This window comes from Carlito syrichta, unplaced genomic scaffold (genome assembly GCF_000164805.1).
Source record: "Carlito syrichta isolate Samal-C Ts95f unplaced genomic scaffold, Tarsius_syrichta-2.0.1 Scaffold311201, whole genome shotgun sequence".
NCBI classification, from domain to species: domain Eukaryota; kingdom Metazoa; phylum Chordata; class Mammalia; order Primates; family Tarsiidae; genus Carlito; species Carlito syrichta.
The window spans coordinates 228,674-242,535 of NW_007255297.1; the positions used below are offsets into that span (position 1 = coordinate 228,674).

At 46.3% G+C, this 13,862-nt stretch overlaps 1 protein-coding gene across 1 annotated transcript in view; it reads left to right on the plus strand.

The window, feature by feature from the left end:
• TMPRSS2 (transmembrane protease, serine 2) overlaps positions 1 to 13,862 on the plus strand; it is a 38,945-nt gene that overhangs the window by 21,042 nt on the left and 4,041 nt on the right. The window contains exons 6-10 of the mRNA XM_008068563.1: positions 5,438 to 5,564; positions 6,701 to 6,811; positions 9,658 to 9,701; positions 12,101 to 12,272; positions 13,523 to 13,698. Coding sequence (XP_008066754.1) covers positions 5,438 to 5,564; positions 6,701 to 6,811; positions 9,658 to 9,701; positions 12,101 to 12,272; positions 13,523 to 13,698 — 630 coding nt within the window. The remainder of the gene's footprint in view (positions 1 to 5,437; positions 5,565 to 6,700; positions 6,812 to 9,657; positions 9,702 to 12,100; positions 12,273 to 13,522; positions 13,699 to 13,862) is intronic.

A 13,862-nucleotide genomic window follows, 5' to 3' on the forward strand; every position in this document is an offset into this window, starting at 1 on the left:
CTGTTAAACTGAAACAGAAGAATAGTCGGAAGAGTTCATTTCTTTTTCTCACTTGACATTCCATCTTCTTAAGCCCACAAATAGCACTTTCTTCAGATTTGCAAAATGCAAGGTGTATTCACAAGCACAACATTGTCACTCCAAATGACAAATGACACACGATTAACTCCTAACACCACAGTGTTGCCATGCTAAAAACAAATGCTACAAACTTATGCATTAATTCAATATTTATAAAGTTAGGGATGCACTATGCTATTTTCAAAACAAACTGCCTTTAATGTTCTGTCTCTTATCACAGAGTGGGCACTTCTGTTTGCTTTTATTATTTTCTATTGTTTATCTACTTTATTCTAATTTTATATACTATTATTATTTTTAATAAAGATGAGGTCTCATTATGTTGCCCAGGCTGGTCTCAAACTCCTGACCTCAAGTGGTCCTGAAGCCTTGGCCTCCCATAGTACTGGGATTACAGGTTTGAACCACTGCACTCTGCTTATTTATTTATTTTTGTTGACAAGTAAACATTGTATATACTTATGGTGTACAACATAATGTTTTGATACATGTAGACTTTGTGGAATGACTGAATCAAGCTATTCAAGAGTTGCTTATCCTCTTATACATAGTTTATTTTGTGGTGTGAACAGTTAAAATCTACTCTTTTTGCAATTTTCAGTTATACAACATATTGTTGTTGACTTTAGTCACCACGATGTACAATAGCTCTCTTAGACTTATTCCTATAGTCTAGCTAAAATTTTGTATCCTTTGACCAACATTTCCCGAATTTTCTCATCTTCTGTCCCGTGGCAACCACAATCCTACTCTCTGCTTCTGTAAGTTCGATGTTTCTGCACCTCACATGTAATTGAGATCATGCAGAATTTGTCTTTCTGTGCCTGTCTTATTCACTTAGCATAATGGGCTCCATATCTATCCATGTTGCTGTAAATGACAGAATTTCCTTCTTTTTTAAAGGTGAAATAGTATTCCATTGTGTGTGTGTGTGTGTATCTGTTGTTTTTGTTTTGTTTTGAGTCAGGGTCTCACTCTGTTGCTCAGTTGAAGTGCATTGACACGATCACTGTTCACTGAAGCCTTGACCTCCTGGACTCAGGCAATTCTCCCACCTCAGCCTTCCAAGTAGCTTGGATGGACTACAGGCGCATACCACCATTACTGGCTATATTTTTTTTTTTGTAGAGACAAAGTCTTACAATGTTTCTTAGGTTGGTCTTGAACTCCTGGACTCAGGCGATCCTCCTACCTTGGCCTCCAAAATTGCTGGGATTATAGGCATGAGCCATCCCACCTGGTCTCAGTTGTATTTTCTTTATCCATTCATCCATTGATGAACACTTGGGTTGATTTCCTCTCTTGGCTATTGTGAGTGGTGCTGCAGTGAACACGGGCATGCAGACATTTCTTCAACACACCAATTTCATTTCCTTTGGATAGACCTAGAAGTAGGATTGCTGGATCACATGGTAGTTTTTGGTTTAGTTCTTTTAGGGGCCTCCATATTGTACTCCATAGTTGCTGTAACAATTCACATTCCTGCCAACAGTGTACAAGGGTTCCCTTTTCGCTACATCCTTGCCAATACTTGCCATCTTCCATATTTTTTGATAAAAGTCATTCTTACAGGTGTGAGGTGATACTGAATTGTAGTTTTCATTGACATTTCTATTTCTACTTTCTATTAATTTTTTTTTTTTTGAGTTGGGATGTCACTCTGTTACCCAGACTGGAGTGCAATGGCATGATCACAGCTCACTACAGCCTTGAACTCCTGGGCACAAGTGTTCCTCCCATCTCAGCTTCTAGAGAAGCGAGGACTATTGGTGCATGCCACCATGCCCAGGTAATTTTTTGATTTTTTGTAGAGATGAGGTCTCACTATATTGCCCAGGCTGATCTCAAACTCCTGAACTCAAGCTGTCCAAAAGGACAAAAGCCTTAGCATCCTAAAGTGCTGGGATTATAGGCATGAGTCTATTTTCTAGGTATTTTTGAGAGTGATTCTAAGGATGGTAAAGGTATGTAACAGGGAAAATGGTGCCTGAATATGAGAATTGTGCTAATAATCCCTATTCCAGGAGTCAGAAGCCCACTACATGTCAGACTGGACACTATGCTGGCATAGAGCTGGTTTTTGTCTCCTTAAACACTGACTCTTCCATTTTCCTTCTCCCCTAGGATTTATTTCCCAGCACAGTGGTTGGGTGTGTGCTCACATTTTAGTCCTGCTAAGCACACTCTGACATGTTTGTACTAGCACTGTTTAAAAAATAATAGAAATTTTGGAATTGTAGAGTCAGAGGAATCACCAGAAATTGTTTTAGATAATTCTCTCCTCCCCATCCCTCCTTTCCCCCCATCAAGTGTGCTTCTAACCTCTTGGGATTTTCTTTAAGAACCACAAACCTTAGAGCTGGCTGAGAATGCTAGAAAAAAAAAATTTACACAATACAGTCATCCTTCCTTCCTCTGAGTATCCCTGGCGAGGATTGGCTTCCTGTGACATCCTCACTGTTAGCTTGGTTACCTGTGGAAGGTGTGCTGTTGGTCCTGACTTGTGGAATGTCCTAGTGAGGAAGATGACCCCTTGGTGCCCACCTGGAGCAGACATGAATGTCCTGTTGAATACTTCATCATCATCATTATTATTAGTTTGAATTAGGTCTCACTGTTGCCCAGGCTAGAATGCAGTGGCATGATCACAATGATCACGGCTCATGACAGCCTTAACCTCCTGGGCTCAGGCAATCCTTCCACTTCAGCCACCCTAGTAACCAGGACTACCAGTTAATTTTTTTATTTTTTTTTTGCAGAGATGTGGTCTTGCTATGTTGCCCAGGCTGATCTTGAACTCCTGGGCTTAAGCAATCGTCCTGTCTCAGCCTCCCAAAGTATTGAGATTGCAGGTGTGAGCCACCACGCCCTACCAAATACATCATTAATAACCAACGTCCTCCTTTGACATTAGAATTCCCTCTTTCCCTTGTATAGTTCTGTGGGTTTTGACAAATGTGTAATGTTGACTGGCCACCTTTATGGTATCATCCAGAATAGTTCTGCTGCTCTAAGGTCTCTTGTTCCTCATCTATTTATCTGTACCTGCCAGCCCCTGGCTCCTTCTGATCTTTGTAGGGCCTCTCTAGTTTATTTACTCTTGTCAGAATGTCACATAACTGGAATCAGACATGCATTCAAGTTCCTTACGTCTCCTCATGGCCTGATAACCCCTGTCTTTTTAGCACTGAATAATATTCTCCTGTCTGGACACAGCACCAGTTGTTCATTCATTCACATAGCATGTGGTCAACTCACACAGTGTGCGGAATCAGTCATCACTGAGGCATGAGAACATAATCAGACCCCAGTCTCATCATCTCATGAAGGACGAGCCCACAGATGTCCAGCTATCCTGTGAGTCAGGCTATAGGCAGGAGGTGAGAAAGGAGCCAGAAGTATAGCCACGCTTTTTATGCTTCAAGCCCACGCGTGCCCCCCCAAGCCACACAGCACTGTTGACATCTGGCAAGAGTGATGTCATAATGAATACATCTTTCAGCAACTTGTTCTCTCACTTCAACATTGTTCCTGCAGGTACATGATACTCTGGTTAATCTTCAAGTGACATGGGATTCCGTACCTAGTGAAAAGTTCCCAAAGCTCTGGATGTGGCTACCTCCAGAAGAGACTAGTACAGGGAGGGTCTTAAAGTATATTTATAATGTTTTCTTTCTTTAACCCATTTTCCATTTAGGAAAAACAAAAAAGTGCAGTTCACTGATGCATTCAATTAATTTTACATTAACACTCTCTTTGAGGCTGAAGCAAATCTGACTGTTTTTCGATGTGAAAATAAGATTAAAAAATTGCTCTTGGAGTTATTTCTAAACAGAACTTGTCTCTAATCCTAATGAGAATTACTAAAAAAGAAAAAAAGAAGAATTACTATATTTTGTAAATGGACATACCACTACTAAAACCAGAATGCTATAAATAGAATGATGTCATTTGTTTCCAAAGATTATCGATCTACTAGAGCAATGTGAAAATAGTAATAAAAGCAAACCATTTCATGGCAGACTTTGGGGGTGAGGTTAGGACTGTGATCTGAGAGTTATTTCAGGGTAAAAGCTGCAGCCGCAAATGCTGCTTGTGAGTATTCTCGGGGCAAATGGAAAAAGTTAAGCAAAAGAGACAGGTTGTTATGGCAGAATGTGGATTAATCTGGAGGCATTCTGTGTCCCCAACACTGCACATGTTTGGGATGACATGCAGCACTTTGGACACTTGGCCAGGGTTGGGGATTTAGACAAGAGCAGGTCAACTTTTTGCTTCCAGGGAATGCTTATAGAGCACTTTCTAAATACACTTTTAACCTTCTCTCATATTTATTTTTTGTAAGCAGCTTTATGGAGACAGAATTCATACGCCATAAAATTCAAGTCTATAATTTAGCAGTTTTTACCTCTTCACAGATACGTGCAGCCATCACCATGGCCCATTTTAGAACATTTTCAGCATCTCATAAGGAAGACCTAGACCCCTGGCCTGTCACCCACATTCCTCATCCCTGCCCATCCTTCAGTTCTAAGTAGGCACCAATCTACTTCCTGCTTAAGGATTTCCTGGTCTAGACATTTCACACACAGTGTGTGGACCTTGGTGACCGGCTTTTTCCACTCAGAGTCATGTCCCCAGGGTTCACCCATGTTGTGGGCTGAGCCAACACTTCCTTTCATGACTGAATAATATTCCATCGGCAGACATTTGGGTTGTTTCTACCTTTGGGTATTGTGAATAGGGCTGCAACAAATGTTTGTACAAGTTTTGGTCTGAATATCTGTTTTCTTTTTCTTTACTTTTTAATTTTTAAATTTTTTTTTTGAGTCTCACTCTGTTACTCAGGATGGAGTACAGTGGCACGATCGTGGTTCACCACAGCCTCAACCTCCTAGGCTCAGGTAATCCTTCTACCTCAGCCTTCTGAGTAGCTGGGACTATAGGTGTGTGCCACCACACTCGGATAATTTTTGATTTTTTTGTAGAGATGAGGTCTTGCTATGTTGCCCAGGCTGGTTTCACTCAAACAATCCTGTTGCCTTGGCTTCCCAAAGTGCTGGGATTATAGGCATGAGCCACCACACCTGGCCCCTTAGTACCTGTTTTCAATTATTTAATGGAAAGTTTAGAGAGTACTGTGTACAGAGCACACTGTAGAGAACACTTTCTAGCAGGGAAAGAATAGATCCGTGGCCTCCCTTTTTGTGTGGTCAGTGCCTTGAGAAGACTGAACCTTGCGCTGTCACCTCTGGGGTACCACTGTCCTCAGAAGAGCGTGGGCTCAGGCAGCAGTTAGGAGTTGAGAGCTGGGAAAACTGTATGAAACTGATGGAGAATCTTCCTTCTCGTGCAGTTCGTCTCTACGGACCAAACTTCATCCTTCAAGTGTACTCATCTCAGAGGAAGTCCTGGCACCCCGTGTGCAGAGATGACTGGAGCGAGAACTACGGGCGGGCGGCGTGCAGGGACATGGGCTATAAGTGAGTAAGGGGCGGCACTGGAGGAGTGACCACAACAACAGCAGAGTCACGAGAAAGGTCTTCTGCCCCCGTGGAATCACTGGCACAGGGATGCTGGGGGCAACTGTCTTCTTCCAAAAGCTGATCTGTGTCACCAGCAGGTGAAACTTGTCTGCTGAGAGCTTTGCCCAGCTTTGACCACAGCTCACTGCCACCCTGCCCTGCATCCTCCTTGGTGTCTTTAGGCTCTTGGTTGCCCAAGAATGCCCAGTGCGTGGTCACACGTCAAGGGTACAGACGGAGAGCATAGAGTGACTCTCTCTCTTTCACTTTGAGCCGGGGTCTCACTCTGTCACCCAGTGGCACAATCATGGCATTTAGTGGCTGGCTTTCCTTCTTTTCTTTTCCTCTTTCTTTTCCCTCTTTTTCCTTCCTTCCTTCCTTCCTTCCTTCCTTCCTTCCTTCCTTCCTTCCTTCCTTCTTTCCTTCCTTCCTTCTTTCCCTCCTTCCCTTCTTTTCTACCCCCTCTTCCTTCCCAGTCTGGGCCTCACTCTGTCACCCAGGCTGGAATGCAGTGGTACAATCATGGCTCACAATATCTTTGACCTCCTGGGCTCAGGTGCTTCTTCCACCTCAGCTTCTCTAGTAGCTGAGACCACAGGTGTGTGCCACCATGCCTGGCTAATTTTTTTTAAACTTTTTATAGAGATGAGGTCTTACTATTTTGCCCAAGTTGGTCTTGAACTTCTGGGCTTAAGCAGTCCTTCTACCTCAGCTTCCCAAAGTGCTGTGATTACAAGTGTGAGCCACTGCACCTGGCCTGTCTGTAGATTTTATTAGGTACATGTATGTATGATTATATACTAATACATACGTATTATTTTTTCTTATTGTTATCCTAACCCAAGCTAGATTAGAAACACGACCAATGGAGGAGTTTTACCTGACACTTCAAGGTTATTGGATTGCAAAACAGCTATCTAGCCATTTGATGAACAATGTCACTTGGTTAGAACTTGTGATTTTGTTTTCCAAAATGCAAAGGTTTTCCCCTCTTGATCTAAATGTCCTACGAGAGAAGTATGATGGCAGAGCATAGGATCTGTGTTCACTGACGACTGAACTACGATTGTCAGTAAAGTTTTCTGCCTTTTTAGGAATAGCTTCTACTCTAGCCAAGAAGTAGTGGATGACAGCGGGGCCACAAGCTTCATGAAGCTGAACATGAGTGCCAGCAGTGTCGATCTCTATAAGAAACTGTACCACAGGTATGTGGGGTTTCTTTCTTTCTTTGAAAAAGTTTTTCATGAGACCCATAAGGAGATACCACAAGGAATTGTCTGGAGTCTGATTTCTAGAAGCTGCAGTGCTGGGCCTGGATGGCCTTTGCCCTGGAAGGAGATTAGACCTTACTGGGACTGGTAGTAGCTCTGTGGGTTTTTGTTGATTTGTTTCTTGTTTTTATTTTTTGAGTCAGAGTCTCACTCTGTCACCCAGGCTGGAGTACAGTGAAATGCTTACAGTTCACTACAGCCTCAGCCTCCTGGGCTCAGGTGATTCTTCCACCTCAGCCTTCTGAGTAGCTAGAGCTCCAAGTGGGACTCACGATGCCCGGTTAATTTTTTAATTTAAAAATTTTTAAAAATTTTTTGTAGAGACCAGGTCTCGCTATGTTGCCTAGGCCATGAGTGTTTTTGTTTTTGTTTTTGATGTTAGATACACAGCGTCCTTCTCACTCAAGCCATCATCACTTCCCAGGTCCCCATGGCTCATTCCCAGGTGGCCAGGTCTCTCCTCTCTGGCAGGTGCCAGCTGCTTCCTCTCGGGAGAGGATGAACCCGTCACACCGCTCCACCTTGTCTCCGAGTGGGAGGCTGCAGCAAGTTTGCATTCCTGGTGGCCACTGACTGAGGTGTCTGGGGGGCTGACTTCCGCTGCAGCCTGCTGTCCCCAGGGAATGCGACAGAGCAAGCCTGGTGGGGATGCTGTGCATAGTCAGGTGTGTCCATCAAAACAGCGGGGCTGTGGTTTGCCTATGGAGAAGCCAAACACAGCTGCCTGGGCGCTCTGTACGTGCTGAGTGGCTCTTTGTCTTTCTGTGTTACACATGAGATCAGGGAGCCATGAAAAGTCCAGCCAGGCAGGGGCAGGGGAAGGGGAGAGACGGCCGCCATTCCTTGGCACCAGCCTTGGGAACTCTCAAGGTGCTGGAGGGCTTAAAAGAAAGAAGAGAGGGTCATTGTCTGGTATGTCTCTTGTATTCTGTCTTTGTGATGGGGGAAGGGGCTCTTCCTTTCCTCTCTTTGTTCAGGCGGTGCCCTTTGATGCTCGTCTCCAGCTTGGCTACTGTCAGGCTCCTGCCAGTGCCCTGGTGCTGGTGGCCGCTGTCTGTGCTGACTTTAGGATTCTTAGAAAACATATTCTCTTAAAGGGAACAGTACCCCAGAGCCAAAGTCCCCCACGCCTTCTGTTGTGGAGGCCCGGAGGAAGGGGGGAGGCATCTCAGTCAGGAGGGTGTTGGGAAGGACCTCCTGTAGGACCTGGGCTTATGTGAGGTAGTTTTGGGGAGGTTGGAGGAAGCGGGATTAGAAGCTGTCAGGCAATGGGGGTCATTTCATGATGGCTGCCTCATTATGTTTTTTTGGGAAGGCAGCCGGAATGCAGCTGGGCTACAACTGTGGTTGGTAAAAAGGTACCTGCCACTCAAGTTAGCCAGGATGGGAGAAGGCATCAGGTCACCACCTTGTGGTTTTAATAAGGCTCCTGTTCAGTCCAGTTGTGATTTCGGAGTGGGCTTGTTTGTGTTCAGCCCCATCTGGGGCACAGGGTGCCTAGTCTCACACTGATGCTTGGTGGAACCATGCGTGCTCAGCAGGACGCATGGCCCCACTGTCCGTGCCGGACTGGGCCTGCGTGCCAGGGCTGCTTCTTCTCAGGATATCATGGGAGATTCATGAGGGCAGCATGCATCGATCATTTCTTTTCCATCCATAACCTGAGATGTTTGGCTCCCAAATGTGTAACTCATTTTTCATCTGCTTCCAGGCAAATTACCAGTTTTATTGCTTTCTATAAATGCAAATCAGTCATATGGTCCCAGAGTTTCCAAAGGGCTTCCTTACAAAATTAGAGGATGATTTTTACATTCCAAGAATAAAAATAAAAACTAACATCATCATGTACTTACCCTCACAACCACTCTAAGACAACTCGGTTATTATCCTATTTTATTGATGGAGAAAATAAGCACAGGGAGGTTAAGTAACTTTTCCAAGCTCACACAGCTGAGATTTGAGCCTTGTGCTTTGACTTTGTGTCTGTTCTTTGTCACCGTTCCCTACATAGATTTATTTATCTTGTTGGAGTCATAACTAGTAGATTCTTTTAAATCTGGAGAGACTGGAAAAAGAATTTTGAAAGATTTTTTTAAAAATTGTTTTTAGAGTCAGGGTCTCACTTTGTTATCCAGGCTTGAGTGCAATGGTGTGATCATAGCTCACTGTAGTCTTGACTTCCTGGGCTAAATTGATCCTCCTGCCTCAGCTTCCTGAGTAGCTAGAACTAGGCGTGCACCACCAGACCTGGCTAAGTTTTAAATTTTTTGTGGAGACAGGAGTCTTACTATGTTGTACAAGCTGGTCTTGAACTCCTGACCTTAAGCAATCCTCCCACCTCAGTCTCCCAAAACACTGGAATTACAGGCATGAGCTACCACACCCACTAAAAGAAAATACTCATTTCTTTTTTTTTTTGAGTTGTAGTTTCACTTCGTCGCCCAGGCTGGAGTGCAGTGGCACACTCACGGTTAACCCAGCATCGACCTGCTGGACTCCAGCGATCCTTCTGCCTCAGCCTTCCAAGTAGCTGGGACTATAAGCGCGTGCTACCACTCCTGGCTAATTTTTGATTTATTGTAGAGAAGAAGTCTTGCCAAGTTGCCCGGACTGGTCTCAAACCCACAGGTGCAGGCAATCCACTTGCCTCAACCTCCCAAAGTGCTGGGATTACAGGCTAAGCCACCGAGCCTGGCTGAAAATACTCATTTCTAAGTATGGAGAGTCATGTGTTCATCTCATTTATTTTCATGACGAGAATTTCCTCTTCTTTTTTTTAGTGATTCCTGTTCCTCAAAAACAGTGATTTCTTTACGGTGCATAGGTAAGTACTTCCTGATTCTTTCTTCTATTTCTAACTAAGAAGCACCCTATACCTTTGGAAAATAGTTCACCTGTGTCTCTGGGGTATGTGGAAAGGGGAGGATGTGGGATAATAGGTGGGGATGTGTCCAGAGGCCTCTTGTTCTGTCCATGGGGTTCCTTTTGTGGTTTCCAATTTAAGTCCCCAACAGATAAACGAGTTCCATTTCAGGAGGGAGTTTAGAAGTCCAATTTTTGTAAACCCAACAAAGTTAACCAAGGTACAACAAAGTAGCCTAACACAGTAGGCTACATAGTACTGTAGGTATTTAACAGGCTATATACTACCACCTCGTGGAGAGAAACATTATATAAAACACACATCTTTCAAAGTTCACAACTTGAATGTTCGTAGGTAGGAGACTTCCTGCTGTAGACACCTTCAGCTTTGGGTCCAAGAGGCACCCATGGAGACAGGCCATCTCAAGAAGCTGACAAGTACTTATTTGTTGTGCCAACCTTAACTGGAGGCCTGGTGGGGCTCCTGCTCCAGAGAGTGAGACGGCCTTAGTGAGCCCTAGGAACAATTGTGTGTTGGAACATTTGCACAACATCTGGTTGGGCTACAACCTGGGACCATGACACTGCCATCAGGTGCCCACTGGGTGCTGGGACTCAGAGGAGAGATGAGCCTGGAGACCCGGCACCCTCTCACTTCTTCTCTCCTGAATTTTGGACAGTGGCTTGGATTTGGGTATCACCATCTCTGTGTTTGGATTGCTTATTTCCAAACCATCTGCCAGTATGGAAGGGACAGTGCCTGTCCTGTCCTCTGAGACTGCCTAGTCTTGTTCTGGGTCCCTGCTGTGAGCTGAGTTTTTCACTTTAAGAGGTGGGAGGTGTGATGCTGTCACTTCCTGGTGAGGCTGGGCCCAGGCCTTCTTAGTACTGAGTAGTTGTCCCACATGGCTACAAGATCCCATGGTGCCCGTTCTACCCCCTGCCCATGACAGGCAGAAAAGACCCCCACAGGTGAGGAAGTAGGGGGGAAGTAGCAGTCGGTCTGGGGGTCATCAAGTGAGCGGCCATTGGAGCTGCTGCCAATTGCCAGGCAATGACCGGAGCAGGAGCAGGGGGATTCTCTGGAGATGTGCCCAGCAATATCTGGGCCTTAACCCCCACCAACCACTTCCATAGGACATCTATGTTTAATTGTACATTAAGTTATATACCCCATGCATATAATCACGTACAAGAATCTATTAAAAACCTGTCGAATAAGCAAGCCTAATTCAATTGGATAACTGCTTTAGACCAATAATATTTTTTTTTTTTTTTGAGTTGGAGTGTCACTCTGTCGCCCTGACTGGAGTGCAGTGGCCGCTCCCGGCCACCGCAGCCTCGACCTGCTGGGCTCCGGCGATCCTTCCGCCTCAGCCTTCCGAGTAGCCAGAATTACAGGCATGTGCTACCACGCCCAGCTGATTTTTTGATTTTATTGTAGAGATGAGGTCTTGCTGCCCAGGCGGGTCTCGAACCCACGGGCTCAGGCAATTCACTCACCTCAGCCTCCCAAAGGCGCGGGATTACAGGCTGAGCCACCGAGCCCGGCTAGACCAATAATATTAATCCATAATATTACATAAGACTTTATGTTATTTATCATACATAGCACATTTCAGTCCAATCATTTCTCGACAACATGCCTATCACCTCCATTAATACCTGCTTAATCACCAAGTGTCGAGAAATTAACCACCCACTCGGGTTATGCCCCTCTGCTGCTCTGGGCCCAAACCACTTGGGGGTGATTAGCCTGAAACTATACCTGGCATCCAGTTCTTACCTCAGGGCCACTGACTTAAGATCGTCTGCCCACAGGTGGATTCTAGCCCTCTCCCTGTGTCTCTGTGGCCCGTCCCTGCCACCAGAGTGTAGTGGTCCCAGGACAGGTTGGGTGTTGGACAGTTTGGATGTCCTCTCATTGACCCCTCACTCACCACCTTGCTCACTCCCTCATTCCCAGTCCTGCCCCACCCCATCTTCCTTCCCATGGATCAAGAATCTTGGGGCCTCTAAACATTATGTGTCTCTCCAGGACTCAAGGAACTCTGGGGCTTTGTCATCCAGGACCCTCCCCACTTGGGTTTTGGGAGTCCCCATAGAGTCACACAAGTGCCCAGCAAAGTGGCGCTTCCTAGGGGCCTGAATGGGCTGGAGGAATATCCTCCTATTCCCAACCCGAAGGCCATTGGCATTAGTAGTCACAGTCAGACATCATCGGTGGCTGCCATCTGCCCAGCAAGTGGTGAGACCCCGGGAGGGCAGTGCTGGGGTGCAGTTGGGTCTGTGGGCCTGGATGTGGCACAGACGCTCCTGCTGGTCTCACCCATGCATCTGCCTTGTGCTTGTTGCCCTCAGCATGCGGGGTCACCTCCAACATGAGCCGCCAGAGCAGGATCGTGGGCGGCGAGAACGCGGCCCTGGGGGAGTGGCCCTGGCAGGTCAGCCTGCACGTCCAGGATGTTCATGTGTGCGGAGGCTCCATCATCTCCCCCGAGTGGATTATAACAGCCGCCCACTGCGTGGAAGAGTACGTCATCGTCCAAGGGTCTGGTCGGGAGTGGGGATGACACAGGTTTTGAACTGGACTCCTGCCACCACTTGACCTTGTTGGAAGTCCTGAACCTTGAAGCTCCAGTGTCCTTGTGGACAGAGTAATGGCACCTGCTTCCTAATGTTGCTGGGAGGGCTAGGTGAGCTACTGTCCAAGAGGCGCAGGGCTGTGTCACCCTTCAGCAAAGGTGTATTGAGTGTTCCCTGTGTGCAGGGTCCTGGATATGGGGCTGAGAAATGCTCAGTGATGTCTTGTGACCAGAATTCCTTCTAGCCCACTGTCCTTTCAGCCACCTCAGCCCCCATCCCATGGTGGTCTCTTCTCTCCTGGATGCTGGTCTCAGGAGAGAGCACACTCAGACACCTCGGGTACCTCAAACTGCCCTGCTGGAAAGTTCTCTGGGGTTAAGCATCTTTGACCATGGCATTAACCACCAGAGAGTTACAGTGTTGGTTTTTGGGAAGACATTGTTCACCCCTAGCTAGCCTTTTTCTTAAGCATACAGTGTTTAGGTCACATGCCTGTTTTGGAGAAAGCCTCACTGAGCACGTGTATTTTTCTGCCTAGAGAGAGGCTGAGCCTGACCCCCAGCTGTCCTCTGACTATGTGACTTTAGACAATTCACTCAATGCCTCTGACCCGCAGCATCTACACCTGTAAAACAGGCATGGTGTGCTCCTCCCAGGGCTATGTGAAGTGGGAGGAAAGCAAGGGGATTACCCAAGAGTGTTCCCTCCCAGCCCCCACTCCATGCCCCCAGATGCCCAGGTCCCCCTAGGAGTTGGGATTCTCTGAAAAGAGAAACACCTAGATAAAGAGAATACTTTGAGATTTCACTTCAAGTCTGTTCATCAGTATGTATTTATTAAACATCAACTGCATGCCAGGAAATGTCTTAGCCCACTAAAGATAAGTAAGGCCCAATCCTGCTAAAAATGGCTTTTGAAACCTCAAAGAGGGATTTAGGTCCAATTGTGTGGGCTGGTGCAGGAAGGGCAGATTCCTTGGCAGGTAAAGCAAGAGGAAGAACAAGGGAGAATGGAAAGGGTGATGGGGGAGGAGAGAAGGCCCGCTGCCTCCCCACGGTCTTGCTGTGTGGTTTTTGGTGAGTCCCCTGGCCTCTGGGAATCATGGTTCCAGTTCACAGTGTCTGAAGGTCATCAGGAGAGAATTTCGTGTCTGTGGCTGAGACGCTGAGTGTGAATGCTGTTCACTTCATCTTCTAGACCCCTTAACAATCCTCGGCACTGGACAGTATTTGCGGGGATTTTGAAGCAGTCTTACATGTTCTATGGAAGTGGATACCGAGTAGAGAAAGTGATTTCTCATCCAAGTTACGATTCCAAGACCAAGAACAATGACATCGCACTGATGAAGCTGCAGACGGCTCTGAGTTTCAATGGTACGCGTGGCTTGGGTGGTGGATGATCTGACCGATTCCTGAGGAGACGCTGATTGCAAAGAAGGCTTGTGCTAAACGGGAGGGAGGCATTTGCACTGAACAAGAGGAGGCTGGTGGTAGAGGCTCAGCAGAGGCCAAGGGTGCCTGTGGCATGCTAGGGGAGC